Source organism: Myzus persicae, unplaced genomic scaffold, assembly GCF_001856785.1.
Source record: "Myzus persicae strain clone G006 unplaced genomic scaffold, MPER_G0061.0, whole genome shotgun sequence".
Taxonomy (NCBI): Eukaryota; Metazoa; Arthropoda; class Insecta; order Hemiptera; family Aphididae; genus Myzus; species Myzus persicae.
The window spans coordinates 631,765-656,891 of record NW_019104089.1 but is presented as its reverse complement, the minus strand read 5'-3'; the positions used below and the strand labels follow the sequence as shown (position 1 = coordinate 656,891).

The window sequence follows — 25,127 nt, the reverse complement described above, 5'->3', positions numbered from 1 at the left end:
AATCTAAATCCTAATTATTATACTTACTACCCAAATTTCATAGATTGAAAAATATTTATTTTTTATTTAATTTAATTTTTTTTTGCATAACATCAATAATGTATACGGCTATTCAATTAAATTCAAATTAATAAATAAAGGTAAAGTAGCGTTTATTAATACAAATTTAATACAAATTTGGAAGTTATTCCATAAAACATGCTAGGCTACTTATGTAAATTACTCTAGTGGAAATGATTCATGTGTTGATATATTCGATGGTCTTATGTCACTCAATAAATTTGAAAAAATAAATATTCACAATTGATAGGTCCGCGGTGCAATAACAGGATAACTCCACTTTTTGTCATTTTTCTCAAGACATATTTACTTTTGAATAAACATACCAATTTTAATTAGTTTCAAGTATTTAATTCGAAGTCGATTACCATACGATTTCAGATTGAAGTGTTTTATTAATATTCTCAATCTCAAAATATAAAAATTGAAATTTATGGTCAACAAGTAAACAATTGGATACCTACCTGAAATAAATTATTATTTAATTGCTATACTATGTGCTTTGAGGAATTCGCATTTATAAGTATATGCAATTTTATAAGAAAAAAAGTCTTGATAATATTTTATCAATTATATTTATCGTTTTGACTATGGTTTTTAAAGTCTACAATAAATTTGACGTAGAAAAAAATATTATTAATATTGTACTGATAATGTTTGAATAATAAAAATTTTATATGGGAATTCATATATGATATTGTGTAGTAAAATGTAAACTTTTAAACTATTTTTAGGCTAAGATAATTTAATATAATATTACAAGCTCAGGGATGAATTGTTTGATAATATCTGAAACTTGATTTTGAAATTAGAATTATTAACTTATGAGTAGGTATATGATGATAGATCGAAAATGACATGTCTGAGGATCAAAGTTTGTACGATATTTTTTATAAAATTTAAATTTATAATAACAATTTTTGAATATAAATAATAAGTATATAATATAATATGTATGTACGAATAAATCAATGTCCTTAATAAGTTTAATTTGACAATAATTTGACATTGAGATATAATGCATTCCAAGAACATTTTAAATTCCGAAATAATCATAATAAATTGGTCCAGTGCTATATATTTCATATGCATTTAATTATCTCTATTATGTAATAATATTATTATTATTCAACATGTTAGAATGTATTTATTTTACATAATATAACTAGGATATTTCAAATATTTTTACATTGAATTATAAATAAATATATTTTCATATGGTTTATTACTTCTCTGAAAGTAGTAATTATCAATCGAATAATTTTATTTATTGCCACACTTATCTTTTATTTAATTATTTGAATAGACTAATCGTAAATTAATTATTTACATAACGCATTGAAGTTTTCGCTCAAGTTTTGGAAAATATTTCATATTACTTTTTTGAATTTATTTAGAAATAATCCTTTAAATTTTACACCGCAGAATAATGTTTTAGTTTTGTATAATAATGTAACTCAACTCATTGAAAAAAATTTTCATCTCTTGACCATAATATAGCACATTTATAAATATTAAATATGTTTTCCTTCACTCGGTTTATTTTTTTTGTCTCCCGTTCGGAATTGGTGTAAAAAAAGTACGATTCTTTTTATAAATGAATAATTTTTACAGCGAGAAGAAGACAAGGGATTGTGTTCGCGAGTTGGGAAGTGAGTGAGAGAGAAAGACGAAGGATTATTATCAGAGAGACACTTAGTTATAAATAGGTGCGTTTATATTTGGCTTGATGCAGCTTTCTTTGTCAGACAAGCCACGTGACCTTGTGCTGGTCCGCTATTTATAATTGTGAACATTGGGCTGCCGCCCGATGATTGGCCCCACGCCACTGCCAGAAAATCATAACCCTAGGGTATTTGTTAGTGTTATTATTATTGTTATTATTATTATCATTATGGAAAAATATGGTACACATATTCGTTTTTTCACCTGAATAGATGATTTAAAATATTTTCCAATAAAAATAACAATGCTTTTAAATATTAACTGTTCGAAGTTGGTTAATATTCTATAGGCAAAATAAAGTCATGTCTCATATTATGAATTTTAAATACACCGTCAATTCCACAAACCTATAAAAAAGTATTATCATACCATATTTGCTAAAAAAATTATTAATACGTTCTCGAAAACTGATTGCTAAAAAATGACGTTTTCGGTAAATTTTTTGGTTGTTTTTAAAATTTGTTGGGTTTTTTTTACCAGAATCCATCTTTTCAAGTTGATGATTGAACCTAACCTAAAAAATACAATAAATACATTAATCTAAAATCATTTGTTAAATACATTTTATTTTTTATTGAATATATATTGTTAGTGTTGTTTTAAAAAATTATGGTTTTATACTATACCCAATCACAGTATTACCTCAAATTTGGAAAACATCATTGGCTTAAGTGATTTTTTGTTAAATTATAGTATTACACTATCTTAAATTTAAATACTCGTAAAATTGATCATTGAGTATAGTAATATAATAAAATATTTTGTGTATTTATAATTATAAACATTAAAAACATTTTTTGAGTTAATTCATAATAAATACGTTTAGTACTTATTCATAGCATTATTATTAGAAACCCGTAAATATCAACTAGAAGACTACGTTTTTGTCTGCCAATAATATTTAATTTTTACTTTATGATGTTCTATCGATAGTTTGTCACTATATCCAATTAGATAATAACATGGCGTACATTATTATATATCATTCTACACTGTATTGGTTTCATCATTAAGCCCCAATTATATCAGAATGTTTATGATATTTGATATTTCCTAATCCTATTTTATTGTTTACTCAGTATAGCTCCTCCGTGGTTCTCCGTATATACCATGAAACAATTAAAAATTATATTTTTGTAAAAATAGTTTTCTAGTATCCTTAATAATAATTTTAAAAGTGAATAAATATTAATTATCCATTGTGCCCCTCTTTTCGTCAATGCGTTTAAACGATTATAACCTAAAAATAAATAATAAATAAACTTTCTGGGATAATCATTAGTGCCCTAATTAATTATGTTTAAAAATGATCTCGTATACTTAGTGGTTTATACTGTATAAATTATACAAGTATAATCCTGTATTTTAGAATCACCTTCTTACCATTTACGTATTAGATAATTATTAATATATTAATTCAGTTTGTTGCTTTTTACACATTTACAAGTTTTATTGTAATTTTCTACCCACAATCTGAAACAGATCTTTATTGGAATAAATGTTCTACCAAAACGTTCGTACTCTGCAGTGTATAATAATGTGTATTAACTATATAACTGTAATATTATTATACATAATGATTTTTAAAATGTTCTTTTATTACTTTTTCGGATGAAACATATATTTTAATTTCATACTACAAAGTATAATATTTTCCTGAGCATTTTGATGTATATAAATCGGAATTTTAACGAAAGTTAGAAATAAGAAAGGTAATAAAATAGTAATATGTTAGGTATATAATATGTATTTGTACAATTAATTCATTTTTAATTGTATATTTTTAAATATCAATGTTATACATTTTAATAGCTAATAAGCCTAATTTATTACAATATGAGGTACTATTTAGACATATTATCTATTAACTTGCAGTACTTTGCTAATTAATATAATATCATAATATATTGGCTTATTAGACAAGAATAGTATAAATTGTTTGTTAATTTATATATTAGGTAATTTATTATAAATGTTATAAAAACACATAATAAAGTTTCTAAAAAATAAAAAATTACGCTTCTAGTATCTTTGCAAATAAATACTCTACTAATAATACTACTCGTTATACTATAGTTGCTTTTTTTATTATTTTAGTTTCATTTTGTTAAATCATATTCCCTTTATCAATTATTTTTCTAGGGGTGATAACGCTCTTAAATTTGTTTATAAATTAACTTAAAAGAGAGTATGTAGTAGCAATTTAATTAATCATAACAATTAGAAACATATTATCCTCAATTGTAGCATTTTTATGTTATTGTATTTGATATTTTCGATGTTTGAAATGAGATACCTTTTTGAATCATTGATTTTATATTATTTACTATTCCTATGGATATATTATAATATTATAAAGATTAGGTATCTCCTGTAGTCATGGAGTTTGAAATGTAATTATAAATATACTTGTAAATAGTTACCGTGCGGCCGTGTATTTTCAGATAATATTATTTACATTATAATATAAAAGAATAGAATAACCCTAACAGCCGGGTATACTTTGTAAAATGTTTTTGTCCGTGTTATGCCTTTAACTACTGGCAATATTTTTTTTTATTGTTTGTTACTATGCTTATAGGATATTGTGTTCCTATTTATTATTTAGGGTATTTAAATTTATGAATCTTACACAATTGTTGTAAGTGTATAATATGTAATCATTGTAATCTGGTTAAAAAATAATTTAGTTGTTTATTTTAAAACGTTTTATATTATGTCATAATAAACAGTAATATAATATATATTTATATATTATATACTTTACAGATTACTGAATTAGTGTCATTCTTTCATTGTTAAAATTAATTTAAAATAAAAATGTTTTTAACAACTTCTGGGATATAGCCCGTTTTTATCTTCCTCCCACGATTCGTTTTTATTTTTAATAAAAGTGCTTGTTTTTGGAGTATCACAAATAAAATGTGATTTTAATTTTTTCTCATTTCATCGTTTGAACAGAAATTTTGAACAAAATGATTGAAAATAACTGTTGTGAGTTCTGGATTGCAAAGACGTGATAAATTATGTTGCTTGGCCGTCTTTTATATCCGGATAAAAAATAATAATTATGATAATATAGTTATAGTGTGAATATTGATTTCAATACTGAATAAGTAATACATTTTAAGTATTTATAAATATGCTACATAATTCTAATATCTATGCATATAATATTGAATTCGTGAGGTGGACATTCGAACTTAATTACTTCCTTTATTCATGTAAAATAAATATGTATGCTGTATTATAATATTTATAATATATTTTATTTTTAATATAAAATACGGATTTTCAAAACTTATGAAATAAAGTTGAAATATTGTAGATACATTTTATTATTATAATTGATAATATTTTAAAACATTAAACTTTATTTTCATGTATTTATAAAGATCTTATCGTACCTATATTATATTTGTTATTTGTATTATGTATATTGTACAGGCCCAACAATATGTATGGAAACATACCGATACGATGATATTTATACCTAAAGAGAATTATAATCATTTTTTATAGACAACAGTTTATAAAATATGAAAATTCATTTTATTTTAATTATTTGCGGACAACGACCAATTACAAATGGTGCAATATTATACATATTACATATTTTATAAACAAAACGCAAGCGTTTCTATAATAATATAAATATATACAGCAATACAAATAATAAGATAAATAGGTGTCCAATTTGTCCATATTTGCCTGCCTCATACGACATACACAAGTAGGTTGTCTCATTGCTTAGATAATCCGTAGAGCACGAGGGTATGAAGAAAGAAGCAATGTTTCGGGTAGTACGAGTGGGAACTCTAAAATTTAATGCTTAGGAAAGGAAAGATGTAGAATCAGTTTACCGCCGGGATCTGAGGAGATTATTTAGGAAAAACATATCATGAGTAAGTCGGCGATCAGCTAAATACTAAATAATGTAATCTGGAAATTAGTAAGTAATAATAAACAGTTTTAAATAATATATTTATGATGAATGATTTTTCATTGATTATAATATTGTTTAACATATTAATATGTTTAAACTTCCCTTACGTAATTTACGGCATAATCAGTAAAATTGTTTTTTTTACTCTCCAGTAACCATTTTTTAAATTAAGCATTCTAATTTAACAAATCCAAAAACATATCAATATCAATAGCTTAAAATATATTTTTAGATTCTTTGTTTTCATATTAAATATAACTTCCAGAAATGAAATGCTGTTAAAATCTATTTTAATATGTACCTATTTATAGCAATTATGTCTTATGTATTATTTAATTATCCTGTCATATAATAAATGAATGTAAAAATTTGACAAAACTATTAATATTAACCGTAATATACCTACTGAATAATGTAATAATGCTGTGTTGGTATTAAAAATGTAATAATAATAAATTATTAGATTTTGAGCAAAGCGGGGATTATAATACCAATATTATTGGTTTAATATTTTTTTTATTTATCTTAATTAACATGGGCAACAATAGCCATTAGTTCCAATTTTTTTTTAATTAAGTAATATGCCTAATATAGTTTGGTCTAAGAATTTTAAAATTTATATTTGCTGTGTTGATGCTCGTGTTTGGTTAGAATCTTGAGTGTTGGAGATGTTGAGGCTGCCTGAGTTCGTCTACGTATGGAGGCATTCAGTGCTTATGTGGTTGACTGAGATTTCGGTTCCGCAAGTATTGTACTCCATTTCTCTTTCCTTGCCTCGAGGAACTTGTATTTTTTCTTATAGAAGAAGAAAATCGTTTAAATGTATCAAGTCTTATTTATGGATCGGATATTTTCTCATTATAGTAGATACTTTATAGAAGTCATTTCCAAGGTCCGGTCAAAATATTTTTTTGGAAATGTAATGATTTTAGTTGCTTTTGAATATATTATCTCAATTTATAAACCACTATTCTACGTCAAGGTGGGCTAAGCAAAACAAATTCCAGTTCTCTGTTTCCTTTTCCGGCTTAAAATAAAAACAAATTAACACATATTATTTACCAGGCCTGAATTAATACGTTAGTGGTTGTAGGCTACAGATTACAGAACTGTGATATTGACCTCTGATTTAGGGGCACCATCCAGAATACTATTTTTTGGGCTACATCAAGTTTTTTATTGGGTGCAGCCGGAGTTGAATACCTGGTTTTTAGAATAAAAAAACCTAATTGTATGTTTGGTTTTTATATTGTTCAATACAATTTTAAAATTCCACTTCCTACCTTTGAAGACTCAGGATGTCAAGGCCAACCAAGTTTTATTCGAATTCAAACCGTGTTATTTGGTTACTTTAATATTTATCTATTATCTATGTTTTTTTCATATCTGACAATAAATTAGTTCGTGAACTTTTTCAGTAAACCGGGCACCGTTTTTTTTCCATTGTTACTTCTTTTTTAAACAATATTACTTAAAATTTTGTACTTTATGTATGACATGTAGTCGCTTCTTACGCATATTTACGGTTCCGAGTTTAAGATTTTAGTAGGTTAGATTGTATACGTTCGTGCCTAAAATCGTGTAGTAGTTGATACTTATTACTGTCATTAAATTGAAATTTTTTACATCAGTTGGACCTTGGACCGCAGTACGGCAGGACATACAATTTTAAATTCATTATGTACGTATTTAAAATAAAATTAACAATCCCGTCTAATATTATTCAATTGTTATTGTTTTACTTTTTGCTTGCATATTTTTTCCAATAAGTTAAAAACATTATTTTATTATTTATTTTATTTTAAGAATGATGGCTTTTTGTTTATTAGTTTAAAAATATAAAAAGTTTGTAGTATAAACTTAGAAACATAAAATAAATATTTAAAAAAATAAAGGTCACCAAATTGTTCACACTGTAGGATCAAGACCGTAGGTCTCATAATCGAGGCCTGTAGGCTGTGTTCATCATACAATAATCGGTAATTTGTAAATGATTAAATATTTTATTTATATATATTTTTTTTTTCTGGGCGAACAGTGGATGGTGGAGAGTAACTGCTTCAGAATTTAATCTCCCATTATATTTTGGTGTTTATTATAAATAAAGAAATTACATTAGTTTTTATTAATTTTGTTATTCATCAAATATTTTAAGTAACTTGTTCTATAAGCCTTTAGTAATAAATACATTAATTTAAAAAGAAGTTATAAATCTATTTTTTTAATAGTTTATTCATCAACGGAGAAAATAATTAGTTTCAGTTAGGTAAATTTGGCGCCATCACAGAAAGTTTGTAATTCATTTTAAAAATAAGAGTTATCTTCACCATCACTAGCCAAATGCCCATAATTAATTATTTAATATTTCCATACTCGTTAGTATTTATGATTTAAATTTAGATATTCAATATTTATTACTTTGAATATAAAGAGATAATTTCTTAATTTTAATTACTTTAAGTTATTATGTTTAACATTTAACGAATTACATTTTTTATTTTTATTTTAATAATACATTACCAATAGTCGATTTATTCATATTTGTCAAACTTATACTGTCCAGAAACATACATTTAAATGTTAAATATTCCATCTTAATTTGTAATTACATAATTAGTGTATAAATAATTTGACAATCAGGATAACAAAGTTATCCAAAAGTTTAGTTAATATCATAATTTAATAAAATAAAATGGACGACAAATTCGTTAGGATTATGATTTTTTTTCGAAATTATAACTGAGTACTGGAAATTGATGTTTTCTAAGATATTTTGTAGTTGCTAATGTTGAGTTTAAGTGAACAATGTTATTTTAGCTATTCTCAATTAACTAAATATAAATCTGCCGCTGTCAAATATATTCTATTTTCGTATTAATTGTTTGCAGTAACAATATTAGGACATAAATAGGTAATGTGCAATAATTAAGTTTACAAAGGTTATCTTAATTTAGCATTAAAGGCCACGTGCGAGATTCAGTGGCGATATATATGTCTGGGCAAATAACGTAAACAATGAATGCTAATTTAGTTGACGCATACAACTACGTTTGTACTTCTTAGAATTCCGCGTGAAACCATTCAAGATATCAATAGTGTATTATACAATTGTTTTAAATACATCGGAACCCGACAACCCCCATACCAAAATATTTAAAATAATAATTTATTATGTAATATATCCATAGACTGAAATAATTGTTACATAAAGTTGGCTCAGCCATTGTTTTACCTCGTGCTGTGAATTTTTAATAGATATATTCATTATTCATATTTTTAGTCTGTTTTGTTATGCGTGTATGTTTTATTTTGTCTGTGGAGGTGTAGATACTTGTTTTATTAATTTATTTCAATCTTAAAATAAGCAATGTCACAAAAATAAATAACGCATTATATATATAATGTCGCCTTAAGTGATTCAATGTCATATTTGAAGAAAGTTGAACTTCTGTTTATGGATTTAATACATTACTCTCAGTTATATTAAACTATTTTGAATCGAGTACAAATAATAGATACAAATAATAAGTAATTAATATTTAAGTAGTTTGTTTTTTAGCTCTATTTTACAGTAATAATACACAGGAATATATAATTAATTTAATTATTTGTATAATAGTTAGCTTTCAATAACCATGTATTCTAAATTATTTTATATTTACTTAAATACGATGTATATTCATGACAATGTTAATTTGAATTATTGGAAACTGTTTTCTATATTACGTTTTCGGGTAACATATATGTGACTTGGATGAACTCTATATTATCAAATAATAAGTAATACGTTATTCATTATATAATGATAGAGACAATAATTATATCCCGAATTATGTTAAAATATGTTTATGCCTATCAGAAGAATAATAATATTAACTGACCATTTTTTGTTAATTAACTGGTAAATTCGTTAAGCTGTTAGAGAAATATATCATTATCAAATTACAAAAAAAAAATCAATTTACTTTGTTAAGTAAAAAAATAATTATTTTGTTTTTTTATTTTGTTAAAATATTTCATAAATAAATTATAATAAATTACTTTATTTAAAAAGTTATACCTATAAGTCTTAAGCTGTAATAAAACTAAATCATAATTAATGAAAACTACAAATTACTTTTTTTTCTTATCTTTTAATTTTTATTTAATATTACGAAGCAGAACTTCTGGGAATTTTAATATTATTTAAAAATTAAATTTTGTGCTAGTAGTTAATTAGTTATAACTTATAAGAAATTAAAGTTTATATAATTGAGGCTAAGTTTGGCACAGGGATACCCGGCAATATGTTGGACATCTATTCCTCTTATCATTAGGTATTACAAATGAATTACTATTTCAAGATTCAATTTTTAACCATAAAAATTCTCTGAAATATAATCAGTTTCGGAGTATAAAATCAATTGTCAACGCTATTTAAAAAAAAAAGTAAAATTGTATTATTTTTCACTATTGTAATGACTTTAAATATTGTAATAATTAATTTTTTTAAATAATTTTGAAATAAGCGTTTACTGTTGAGAGAATCACCCTGTATATATATATAAAAAATAGTATAATGTGCGTCACAGTAAAGTATTTACGTTGTAATTCAGATATTTATAATTCTATCACTTAACTATTTTAAGTGAGAATTGGAAGCTTTAAAAATAAAAATATACTAGTGAATGTATACAAATAAAATAATGCATAATAATATTAATAATGTAATTTTTGTAATTGATTTCTCAATATTTGTAATTTATTCTACCAGTTTTCTATGGTTATTATTTATTTAAACTTTTGATACATTAAATTCAGTAATTCGTGAACCACTGTAATTTTAACTATAATAATAAAGCTTTCAATAGGTGGTTATAATAGGCTATAATAATAAAGTGTTCAATTTATACAATGTATGCCATTTATACAATTTTTTTTAATATTTTGCTTAATTTAAAGTTTCAACTACACAATACTTTTGTAATGGAAATAAGGTTAATTTTCTAAACTTTATCTCTTAGCGGATATGAAATATAGAAGTGTCGTAATGGACATGAGTAAATATTATATTTTCATGAGTAGGTGTTACATTTTTATGAACACGAGATAATTTCTATCTTTTTGAGATAATTCAAAACTTCCCGAATCATTGACCATTTGCTTCATCAGGATAGTGTCTCAGACACATCATCTCCGTCGCCATTAAATTCGTTTGTCGCTGCTAATTTACGCAATAAACACTATAGTATCTCTTAACTGACTATAATTCGAATATTTCATATAGTATGTGTATTTTTTTTGTTAACGGTGTATAGTGTATCATTTAGTCTTCATGTAAATCAATATCATCTATGAACCATTCCCAAGGCAACCGCTATTGGTGATATCGTTAAAATATAATAATATCTATTTATCTTCTAAAACGTTAATATATTTAATTATTCAACAGTCTAGTATTCGGATAGTTTGAGATACTTAGCCAAATGATTTTGTTTAGGTTTTGAGTTTGCTTTCAAAATTAATTCAGCTTTTCCACTACATACATATACACTATACAGCTATATAAATATTAAAATTAAGTAACTAAAAGATTGACAGCTAGGTTTTGCATTATTTATATTTCTCGATATTTAACTACATTTAAAAATACAGTTGTTTATTGCAATATTAAAAAATAATCTTAAATAATAATAATTAGTTACTTATAAACATTTTAATTTAACCTTTTCTAAACGAAAGTGACTTTTCAAATGATAATTTTAAATTGGTTGTTTTTATTTTGTATCATTAAGATTATTTTTTTCTAAGACCTTCTATCAATGTGTTATAATTATGTATTCATCTAAATGTATGTGTTTATAGTCTTATGTAATTTTGCAAAGACTTTTCCATAAACATCATACAAATATACGATAATTCCTATTACCTTATATCATATTAAATCTAAATGTACAATTATTTGTTTAAACACTTTAAATTCTCTTAGTGAGGGATACAAAATTTACATCCATAATGAGTTTTTGTATTTTGAAATGTTTTATTTTAATTATTACAAGACATAAGTATTATTTTCGATAATTAGCCGTGGTTAAGAATTATCATAATTCGTTACCCCGTTTAAAAAAACTGTAAGAATATTACAACAACGTTGTTGTGATTGGTTATGATTTTGTCGTAATTGTTTGAAAGGGACACATTTTATTGTCTGAACCTTCATTTTGGCACTTCACTAGGGAATCTCATCATCGTCATTAGTGGATGCAAAATATGTTTAGTTTAATTTCGTTTTTATTCTTTTGCAGACCCAATAACAGAAGAAAAAATTGTTGAATTATTTGTGTGATCTTCGTTTAAGAGCACTCGCAGCTAGACCTTGCGAGACACACACATATGATATTGTTTCTAAATCTAAAGATTTATCTTTGTTAAGCACCCTTAATGTCTGTGATATGTATTTGTTTTTTCCAAACTACATAGCGAATTCAATAATAATTATATTGAAATAACTTAAAGGCGTATGGTCGTATGGAAATTCTAGAAGTGCGGCAATGAGAAAAAGTCGAATATTAATACAATTCAAACCTTTCAAAACATTGCCCTCGGAAAATTAACAATTATCCCGCTCTATATTATGCATGACATACAGATTTAATAATAAAAATAATAATCGACAAAGCTGAATGTTTTATTAACAATTTCCCAACAATCTTTACAGCCAGTACTGAAGTACTCATACAAATCCTCTAATTCGAAATCTGGCCTCTGTAATACCTCCACGGTACCTGGTCATCCCCCCAAGACGCTTGAAGCACATGTGATCTTCTATACAATCATTACAAAATTAAATTATAATAAATTTAAATGGCTCCTTTCAACAAAAAAGTTTATTCGTATTTTGTACTATTAACCTATACTAGTGTTATATCAATTTATATATATTGTATATTAAAAGTAAATTTAAAGAAAAAAAACTTATTAAGAAAAAAACATAAAGTTAATATTGAACTAATGCAAACTATTAAATTTCATTACGTTTCTGGCTGATAGTTAAATGAATATTTATTTTAAATGTTTCGAGAAAATCGGTTTAAAATTCAACTCGCCTTATTAATAATGAACTATTTTCTTCTAATATCAGTCCCCGAATATTAAATTATATTTATTTCAAACATAAAAAATATTAATATAATAAATTAATACTCACAGTTTCTTATGAAGTATGAACTTTAATCTTCCCTACTAATAAATGCTTGATTTAAATGTAGATAACAGAAAAAGTTAAAAATAATAATAAAAATTCTTCTTTGTGTTTTGTATTTTAAATATCAAAACATTTAGTATAAATAAAATAAATGAAGGTAGGTATATTATAATGAATTGTTATCAATGATAACCTTTGTAGTTTGTAAAGACAAAATTGAATTTAGTTGATATATGCTACAGTATGCTTGTGGATATTATGTACATTAAATGTACAAATGTAACAAATTTTGTTTGTATTTTAGTTGTTTACATATGATTTTATTTATTTTTGTATGGGTAAATTATAGACTGTATGAGTATACATAATTCATTTTATTTTATATTATAATAAAATGATGTACCTAATAATACATAATACATAATACCTTATGTACTTTTTTCTGATAAACATTTAATCTATCGGAACAAAATAATTGATACAGGAATTTAAAAAAATGAAATCAATTACATAATATCACTGCACTTTAAAACAATTGTTAAATCAACACACTTCTAAAAACATTCAATTGATTTTTTGAACTTCACTAATTTCCATTTTATCAATAGGTACGCATATCAATTGTTATTTCAATATTAATCCAATAATATACCTTCTAGATAATATGACGTTTCATCAGACCCTATAAATTATTTGTGTTTGTTAAATATAATTTTTGCTTTAATTACTTTAATTGACAATATGTTTTATGGTTGATGTAGATATAATTAAATTGTTTATCATTTAGTTTGAACTAAAATGTATTTACAGATTTATAGAAAGTTACCATTTTTTTACATAAATAAGAATAAAATATATACAAAACTAGAAGTTTATCTACTATAGATACTATTATAAGTAGTATCTTATTTTCAAGACTTATAATAACTATAAAAAAAACTGTGTTTATAATATTTTTTAGATTTTTTGGTTAAATCATAGACTACTTACGTGGACCTTGTTTTAAATTTTCAATCCTTAATTATAAAAATTGTACATTTGATAAATGATATAAAATTAGAACTTTAAATGTATTTTTAATATTATTAAACAGATATTGTAACAACATGTAAGGAGCTTTGGCATTATATTTTCAAGCTTTGTGACCCAACGAATACAACTTGATTGACATTTATAGAAAAAAATTGAAAATGTCCGTAAACCGCTTAAAATGAGTCATCATAGTTTGAATCAGAAAAGCAAAAATGATAAAATGAACATATTAGATTGCCTAACTGATAATATACTGCTCGCATTATCACAATGTAGTCTCCTATGTAGATATGGCATTTTTAACGGGCAACGAAGTGCACGGGATCAGCTAGTAATCTATACTCTTAAGATCAAAATTTTTTTTTTTTAATTTCTTTATATATTTAATAAAGATTCAATAACATATACAGTATACTCTTTTATTTATTACACGATAATAATCGTTTTCAAATGTAATATGATAAATGATAGCGAATCTATAAATTGGCACAATGACCTAGCGATAAATGTTTGTTTATACTTCATTGCTACGTGTTCAAAATTATAATCTAAATTCATTGATTTTACACTGGCTATAGTTTTTTATGGATCTTTTTTTACTTTTTATGAAATATTTCATATTTATAAGAATTGTCATGATGAAATTACATTGTCGATATCAAATTATTTAAATAATTTTCTTAGATAATACTTAAATTAAATTAAAATCATTTTTAAGTGTTGTAGGAGAATTTTGACATAAAAACGTGTATTTGTCGGTATCTTTTAAGCTTATAAAACTATAGTTCATATATGATATATTCATATAATTATAATTTTAAATAGTTGTTAAAAGAAACAATAAATAATACAAGTCACGGTTTCGGCAGAAATATGAAATAAAAAATTATATTTTTATAAATAATGAAACAAATATTGTAGTGATCTCTCTTGAAAAGAAAATGTATTAAAAGTCTGAATCAGAAGTATACGTTATTATGGTAGTAGGTAATTCGTATTTGTTAAATATACCTACCTAAATTATCTAATTTGTTTGATTCTACAAGACTACAAAACAAGATCATTATTCTCGTAGAGTATAATTTAATTGACAGAATTACATTGTCACTGGGTTTCTTAAGTAAGAGTCGTAAGTAGTAGTATGTGGATTCCATACAAATATACAATAGAACTGTATTCGAGAATTGGTAGAATTAACACCTAAAAAAGTGCTTTGGTAAATTTTTTTAAGTTTTTAATCAGAAGCTGTCCTCATTACAAAACCAATTACTTTAAAACCTTGGCAACAAATCATTTCAATATGAGGCCATGGATCAAGTGAACCATTAAATTTAAAACCTAGATGGGTGAAACAATCAACACTCGAAAATATTGTATGTACCTGTATGATAAGTGTTTAATATGGGAGATCGGAGATCTACTATCGGTCATGAGTCATGACTCATGACATATGACATTTATCTAGACTTAGGATCATTCCTAAAACTTGAAATCATAAAATAAATAGTTTCATATCGTCTGCAAAACATTGTAATTTGCAGTTATTTAGTATTAATTTTACACAATGAATTACATTTACTTAACTTAGCATTATTGTTTAACATATTAGTCGTTATTATAAATGTGGAGATACAACAAATATTTTGCTAATAAATTAATAACTATATTATACTAATAAAATAATTTTGTACATTTAGATCGACTTTGTTCTGAATTAAAAATAAGTATAGTTCAAATTTGATTCAACGTTGTTTTAAATAAAACATTTTATTTTGCATATTTTTGTTGTTAGTGCATATTAATCCATCAGCTTTTTTTTTAAACCATTTTTATTGAATATTTGTAGGAAGGGGTAGAATTATTGGGAATGATGAATTTGGCAAATTTATTTCAAGAAATAGTAATTTCTCACAATTTTACTGTGAGTTATTTTACTCGTAGTGTTTATTATTTACATTTTGCACTACTTTTTGACCCATCAGGTTGCCATGGTGGGCATGCCTCCCGCCCCCTAGACATTTTGGTCTCATATTATTCATGGTTGATAGCTTACGAGTATACTTGCGGAGTCACGCAAGTAACCTCCACGTTAGGCACTGTCTGGTAAACGTCTTTAATTCAATGAAAAAAGGAAGTTATTAAATTATAAACTATAATGATTTCACTTTATGGGCCTGGGTGGGTAAATAGTAAAAAGTAGAATTTTTCAACTGAAAATATTGTCTAACCTTAAACGTATACTAGGTACACACTACTTTTCTACATCCCAATATTAAGGTCCTGACGTAAAACTCACGTATGAACGTGTTTTTAGTTACTATTGTATTTTATACCAGACTAAAACTGAAGTTTTAGATTTTCTTACTAAAAATTAATATAATATAAATAAAAATAATTAAATTAAAGATTGTCGATGAACCTAAAATTGAATTCTATGTTTTAGAGGTCATTGTCTATTTTATAAATATAAACAAACAAAACGCAATTGATATCTTTGATTACTTTTACATTGTTCATATTGTTCAATTAACACCAAATACTTATCTTTTTAAATAAAAAGATAAATGGTTTTGTCTTATGCTATTTAAATAAACCGATTTATAAATGTTTACCCACAAATAAACTTTAATAAATAATAATGATTCTCATAGAATTGTGTTTTATACTCGTATTGTAACTACTAGATGTTGTCTGTGATAAAGATTAGTTTTTTTTTATAAATATTTTTGTAAAAAAAATGTTACGCCATATTTCTACTAATTGTAATTTAGAAATATAACATGTAACCAATGTGTGAGAACTGAGCTACTTATAGGGGTTTAAAAAAATAAGATATTAATCCCTATAAATCTCAAGGAATTTATTGGTACAACATTTTATTGAAAACGGTCCAGTAGTTTTTGAGTCTATTAACTTCGGCTAAACCAACGTGAGTCAAAAATACAGTAACCAAAAATCACAATTACAAGTTAACATTTTTATATCAGATTATATACATTATTCGGTTCAACCTTTTGTATAGAAAATATTACTAATTTCTACTATTACTATTATAATCTGTATAAGTTGTAACCACTGGCAGTCATTTATAATTGAATAATAATTTATGAGAAAATCCCTGGACGTAATTGTTTCTCACATATTCAAAATATTTTGACTCTTAATGATTTAATTTTTTACATCAGAATTTTTCTGATAGAATAGTGTATGTATTTGGTACTTTTAAGAAGTTTAAATTGAAAATTCTCAATAGTATTACAAAGCGTTGGAATAAACAAAAAAAGGTAATTTTTAAAAAGATCAATTTTATTTTTTTTGTGTAACGCAAATATTAATAATAAAAGACATTGTAATTTACACGAAATATTTATATTAGAATTTTTTATGTATGGTAACATTTCCGAAATATTTTTACTGTCTTTTAGCTGTTTGTAGTCAAGAGAAATTTTTCAAATTTCATAAATTATTTTTTGGTTAGAAATTTAATAAAGGTTTTTCTTTCTTTACTGACATAAGACATTCTTACTGAATTTTTCTCACAAATTGTTTTAACTTTAACAAAAAAAAAAGTTTTCCCGAAACTTACTTTTATAGCTATAAGATATTTTTGATTTTTATTAATTTTTTTTTAAAATTATTAAATCTGATCATATTATTCTTCTAGAATGGAATGACTAATAAAGTACAACTGACAAATTCATCGTTATTAACCAATCAATTTGGATTTTTATTGTATTAATCAATATTATACCACTAGGTGTCTTGAAGGACTCGACTAATTTTTCACAAAAATAATAATGACCTAATTTTTTTTATCTACTGGCCCAATTTTCAAGCTGCCCACCAAAATATTCTCGGTAGCTTGCCGGTTAAATTGAATTAATTCGGACCTGATAAGTAATGAGTGATAACTTATACAAATTGCAAAATGCAGCCTGTTTAATATTTTCAAGAGAATTTATAATTAAATAGCGATTGCCGGTCTTATATTTCTCCTTTTTAATTCAGACCTTTAATTTTATGTACAGTTGAAATAAATTATATTGAGAATATCATAATAGATAATGAAGCCCCGTGTTCTTCACAAGCTACAAGTGAAGTTTGACGTTCAACCATTCTCCTTTATGGCCATTAAACGATTGCTGGTATAATAGTATATTGCAGGCTAAGTATTCGTCTGGTTATCCGGCAAGCTGTTCAGACGGTTTATAAATTATTTTTCCTCGTTTACAACCTTGTTATTATTACTATTATTATTTGTTACTAATGAAGAAACGCTGCTTGACAATATATATTATTTTCGATCCAATGGGTGTTTTCGTAGGTATTTATAACATAAACTGATAACTGTATTTTATAATATATATTCAATATTAGTACACATTTCTCGTCACAATATTTATCGCATTACGTACCCGGTACACCCTTAATAGTATCTTTTATCTTTTTTTCCATACTTGTAAGTTTACATTATAGGAACAGTAGTCACTGGTCGCAGGTTAATATTTAATACTACTATTATTACTTATTAGTTATTACTCAGTGCATTTCGGTTTTCTACTAAGTGTTATATTTTATCCTATGATATCGGTGTGTATGTGTATTCATTATTATTAGTATACAATTTGTAAAACTGTTATGCTTTAACTATTTTGATTGGATCGAATAAAATGAAACAAAATTGGGTCGAATTTATCTTTTAAAAAAAACTAAATAATTGATGATAGGTAGTTAAAAGAATCGTATTATTTAGCTAAGAAAAACTCCATTTCTGCTTTTAGTTATTTTACTTATTTTTTATATTTATAACGTTAGGTACCGTGCACGAAGTACATAACCCTTTATAATATTCAAATATTACATAGATTATTCCAAAAATTAAAACACCAGTAACGTTACCTATAATTTGTATTTTTATTATTTTTTCTTTTCAGACAACATCAAGTCAATTCGTAGTATAGAAATCAGTTCTGCGTTCACGCAACTATCGCAAAAAACAGGTTTGTTCTAAAAATCGTTTATAATAATAATTATCACGGATCAAAATTCGCGGACCGCACTCGTTGGAATCCCCCCTCTCACACCAGTACGCACGTCCGACCAAATAACCCAACAACAAAGCGGCGCGGCCCCCGCCGGCACAATATATTATATTTTAGTGTATTATGCATATCTATATAGGTATTATTATTATTATATATTATGTGTACTGGTGTACCACTTTTTCTCGGTTTTAGTTTTTTTTTTTATAAACATTTCGTTATGATAGGGGGCCGCCACCGCCGCACCGCGCCGGCGTGTGGACCGAGTGGTAGGTGCAGCGACGACACTACTACGCCAGTGAGCAATCGCGCCGTGGTTAGAACGACACGTGCAGACCTCAGTATTTCACCTATAGCTATTGTGTGTGCTTCTATCTCAGGCGCGGCGTGTATCGAAATAATGTGACGGCGGTGACGATATTTTCTCAGGGGAAATAAAAAATCGCGGTTTTTATATTTTATTGTTTTGTGATCGCCGTGGGATCTTCTTCACGGCTACTACAACATAATAATATCACATCGTATTACTCACATCTGCTGCAGACATAAGGTTGGTTATCGATTTGGGGCCAGGAGCTCCTTTCGTATAAAACGTATTTAAGTATATTATTATTTTAATATGATGTAACTTGTAGGTTTATTATAATAATATATAATGCGATATGTAGAAATATTCATATGTGTTCAATTATGATAATTGGTAAGGAACTGTTTTCCCCTATTAACATTTCGATGCTATTAAAGGGGTCATAAGTTAACATTTAATATATACGTTGTGTATCGTTTTTGTATAGCGTTACCTTTGGATAGACGTACGTTTTTAAACTATACAAATAACATATGTGTATGTTTTGTGATGATTATAAAACATTTTACATAGTCTTTGTTTTACCACATACTAATAAAATCGGTGAACGATTACATTTTATTATACAAACCATCCAAATATTTGATTACAAAATTTGGGCATGATTTTGTAGAAAAACAATTTAGGATTTTATGCGTTATGTTAATTTCTTGCATACATCATTCGAAAATATTGTGTCTACAAAATGTGATGTGTAGCGTTTTACATTCGTTTATTTTTTAAGTACCTAAGGATTAAAGGATTAATTATGACTGTTCAACAAGGATGTGCTTATACAATTATATTAACTATTTACAAAAATCTAAAACCCGAAATTACAAATTATCTATGAACATCATATTATAATTCTTTTACTCTCGGATAAAATATTTTAAACAGTCTTGAGACTTGCTATTGAAGATGCGCAGTGAATAGTATTCGGTTTTTTAAAATAATTTCTTATCTTGTGGCCCGTGAAAAGTTTGATAGTATAAACTATAATATTTAATTTAATTTCCTTAAAATATATGTTAGGAATTATAGTGTTGTATACATAATATAGCAGAGGTCAGAAGACTATGATTATTTTTTATAACTTTGTAAAACATTTATATTATTAAAAATATTTGTGTTGTTTGATAATTATTATATATGTGGTTAAGATTCATTCATTATTATTTATTATTATAGATTGTTGCTTCTTATTCTTATAATCCTATATAATAATAAATATTAAACTGAGTGTATATAAGTGTATAATCAGTTATCGCTGTTATCTTTCTAGTTTTCTAATATTTTATCAACTATTCATGAGGAAATGTTAGTATTGTATTAATTTATTTAATACAACGTGTTAAAATTTCAAAAAAATACTACAGTAAAACGTTTAACTATTATTTGAACAAAATATAATTCAATATTATTTAATGAATGCAGTTAATATAATAATAACGTTAATTAGGTATATTTATTTTCACAGTATTATTATGTATTTGATTAACCCCAAAGAAGAGTGGTTTTATTGAACAATAATTATTTTAATATGCATACCAGATTTTTTTCCGTTTTGACTGTAAATTAAATGAAATTTATGCGCATCATATTATGTAGCTCCTTATTGTGTCTCGCTGTATTTTTCTCTGTGAGTATAGAGAATACATTTTTTAATTTGAAATTTCTGAACCATTTATTTCTATCCAGTTATCATTTTCAGTAAAAATTGAAATTAAAACAATTTAAAAAATGCTATTTGGAGATTTCAAACATATATATATATATATAACATACCGTGCAATTCATAATATATTTTTTTGCAATTCAGGAAAATTTATCTTTTTTTAGGTATTATAGGTTTATCACTATTTATTTCAGTGTTAAAGTATATTTTTGAATGAATGTGTTTAGGTTTTGTGTCATAGATTCTGCATCTAATTAAACTTATTCAAGAAATTTAAAATCTGTCTAATAAAAAAAATTTTTTGTAAATTAATAATTCGTTTCATTGAAAAAAACACTAATAAATTAAAAATTTAAAGAAGTTACCAGATAAATTTATTCATTGCTGAATGAAAAACTTGTGAGGAAATTTATAATTAATTGCTTGGCCTTTTTACTAGAAAACAAAAATTTGATCATACTTAATTCGAATAAAACTTAAAGAACTTCGAAAATTCAAATATCACAAAAAGGCTCAAAATATTTTGAAATATTATGTCTAGTAAATGCTAGTTAAATTCAAATATTTGGTGGAAAATTGCAACAAGTAAAAAATCCCGTTTTCCTATGTATGTATTATTTTTGATTTTCCTAATTATTTTGAAAAGTACTGGGAATTGTTTTACTTTCAACCCCACGAATTACCAACTAGATTAGATTTTCTACTAGAAACAACTCTTTTATTATATTAATAGTATATATAAATTTAAGTGTATATATATATATATATAGTGATTCTTTTATCATGAACCACTCATTATTTTAAAAAGTATGTATGTGTTTGAAAATATGCTGTTTACATGGTTACAAGTTAAGTTGTTATAAAACAACCTTTTTTAAATTCTAACTAAGTATTCAAAGTTTAGATAACCGAAGTGGCCGTGGTTATTCCGCAAAATGTTGATCTATCCTATTCCCTTCACCTAAAATTGATTTTTTTGTATCAAAATACGCAGAAAAATATCCCGGTTTCGAAGATTAAATTGAACCGCATGTTCTCATTCAAAAAAGTAAACACTGAAAATTTGAGGACAAAAATAATTTTTTAAAACTTATACTTTATGAAACAATGAGCGGATTATGATAAAAGAAGCACCTGGTATAATACATAATTATGAAACCGATGCGTAGATCGAAGCGCAGTGCTCTGAATCTAAAATTACTGTACATTTCCATTGTTAATAATAAGTTTATTTATTTTGAACGATAATGCATTTTGTTATTTCTGTCAACAACAATTTATTGGCATTACTCAATATTGTGTCCATCAGGCATCAGGGTTTCTGCAGGTGCTAGTGTTAAATCAATTCGACACTTCGACTTTCCTCTTTCACAACAGTGCCTAATTTATTAGTGACTACTAATTAGGGTGGAACAAAATTCCTGTTGTGACTTCTGTAATATTATTATGTAAGATATTAAATCCATAGTTAGGCATAAAAACTTAATATTTAATGATGATCGATAAAATAAGATTATATCACCAAATATATGACCTAATGCAAATAATATCAATTATCACCCAATCGGCATCGAAAAACTCTTTCCAGTAACGCCCACCTGATCAAAACTAACTACTAGTTATGACCTGCAACGAATAAATAGCATATAGGTATTTATATAATCGGTGGTAGGTACTGAAAAGTCGTGAAAAGATGAACATTAAAAAGTGCCTAAAATCTATTACAGCAGGTTAGGTTAATAACTATACGATAGAGCACTGACTGTAATGTATGTGACATTTTTTTGATAGTTGTACTTTTGATTTATTATGTTTAGAAATGACTCGTGAATCAATAGTAAGCAGTTACAATTCTGAAGACGCATTAGGGGACAAACCATTGGAATTAGTTCGACCTACTAATCATGTCCATGAACACAACACAATACATCATCAAATATTGGAGGTACAATTTAATTTTTTAGATCATTTAAGTCTTAAATACCTTATAAATTACCTTTATATTTAATTAGTATTATATTGGTTATACAACAACAAAACGATGAACTAAGTTTTCAATATAGCTAAAATAATTATTTATAGAAAAAAAAAACAGCTTTATGAGATAAATTTAATATATATATAAATATATTCAATTTAATAATACATATTTTATGGCAATGTTCACACAGTTGAAAAAATAAAAATTTATTTGACACTTATATGAAAATATAATTAAGGTCGACATTACATAAGTATGTTTTATTTAAATTTTACAAATTCTAAATATTAAAAATACTGTTTATATACCTACTTTACATTTCATTATAAGTTATAAAAGCACTTACTTAAAAAATGTAGTATATTTCTGTAAGCAATTTCAATGTGTCCAATAGGCAATTTAAAAATAACTGAAAGCATTCAAGTAAGGTTTCGTCAATCTTTTTTTTGTATCTATTCATTATTGTACCCATAAATTAACTTATTATTTTTCCGTTCTTATTACTGTAATTTAAGTGAAATGTAATCAAAAGCCTTGCGTATTGTTTATTTTTCTACTTAGTTTGAAAATAATTATTCAGATAAATTCAAATATGTGTAATTTATAATTTTAGTTAAAAAAGCAGCAACAACTTCAACAACAATATTTATTGGAACAATTCCAAGCTCAACAACAACAGTTAGCTGAGCAACATGAACAACAACTCCGCCAACATCTTAAAGTAAATTATGATTATATAAAAAAATAATTTTAGAGTTGACTATTATATAAAAAAAATTGTTAAGGTAAATTTCCTATTTCAGAAGAATATTTTCCAAACAATATATATTAATATTGTATTATATGCCTGCATGTATATTATAACATAGGTACAAATAAAAGTTTCTCAACCGACTTAATAACCTGATGAATAAAACATTTGAACTATCATCACGGTTATTCACTATTGTTATACATTTTATGAGCATAATATCTATATTAAGTTACGAATGTATACATATAGTTTGTAACGTGTTCTTGTTGGGCGAGGATTCTCCATAAATAATGTATAGACATGTGTTATGCAGGATTTATGGGAAAAAAAACGGGAACTTGAAGAAAAAGAACAGCGTGAAAAAAAGGAAGAAGAAAAATTGGAAACTATAAAAAAAAAAGAAAAACATGAACAAAGTGCCATTGCGTCATCCGAAGTTAAACAAATTTTACAGGTAATATAAACAAAGAAATTATGTAGATTAAATTAATGATCGATGTATAGATATGTGCTTATCAGTTTCTATATATACCAAAATCACATTTATGCATTGAAACATTTAAATGAATAATTATTTTAAAATCTTAACTACACGTATTTTAATGGTATTCTTGTTATACTAATATAATACTATCTCAGATAATTTTTGTTAATTTTTTATAAATTTGTGTATGCATTTAAGATTTTTTAAAGTTTTTAGCTAGATTTTTATGTATTATTGAATTTAGTCATGAAGAATTAATCAGAACTATTAGATTAACTATTTATGTCAGTATTTTTTTAGTTCTGTTAAATCTTTAAACCACATTTTATGTCTTTGATATCTTTTCCTGAATTACAAAAACATAATCAAAGCACACTTAATTTAAATTTAAAAAAAAATCAACTTCTAAGTATGGTTCACAACTGATAAAAGTAGATTTATAACCTAAACAAGTGATTAAGTTGGAGATTTTAGTGTGATAGCTCTGATGAATATTATTATATTTGAAACATAATACTTTTAAGAGTTCGCCGTTTGGTTTACCCAAATACGTATGTTAACATTTTTTTATAACGCGTATACTTGTCGTTTTTTCTAAGATTCTCTGGAAAATTTCTGTGAACATTTAAAAAAAAATAACCACTACTTAGCATCGTCTGTATTATTCAAAATGTACATAGGATTTGCTTGACATTTTAAAACTATTATAATTATTATATACTGCTCAGAAAAACCTCAGCTAGTTTAACTGACTGTAGACATATTTTGCTTGGAACAAAAGTTGATTTAAAAATGGTATATAGTTAAGCTTTATAAATATACCTTCAACGTCGTATAATATTTACTTTATATGCTTTTATTTTAGCGATAGCAAACTTAACAAAATATTTTACACA

The 25,127-nt window shown here is 25.4% G+C and overlaps 1 protein-coding gene across 11 annotated transcripts in view; it reads left to right on the top strand.

Annotated features, from left to right (window-relative positions):
- The window catches only part of LOC111038564 (histone deacetylase 4), a 51,722-nt gene that overhangs the window by 14,680 nt on the left and 11,915 nt on the right, over window positions 1–25,127 (top strand). For 7 of the 11 annotated variants that reach the window (XM_022321709.1, XM_022321702.1, XM_022321703.1 and 4 more), the window contains 4 exons: window positions 18,881–18,946; window positions 22,830–22,957; window positions 23,607–23,714; window positions 24,046–24,201. In XM_022321709.1, coding sequence (XP_022177401.1) covers window positions 18,881–18,946; window positions 22,830–22,957; window positions 23,607–23,714; window positions 24,046–24,201 — 458 coding nt within the window. Of the gene's footprint in view, window positions 1–18,880; window positions 18,947–19,274; window positions 19,539–22,829; window positions 22,958–23,606; window positions 23,715–24,045; window positions 24,202–25,127 lie in introns of those variants that run through there. The other 4 variants (XM_022321710.1, XM_022321704.1, XM_022321708.1 and 1 more) reach the window with 3 other exon arrangements.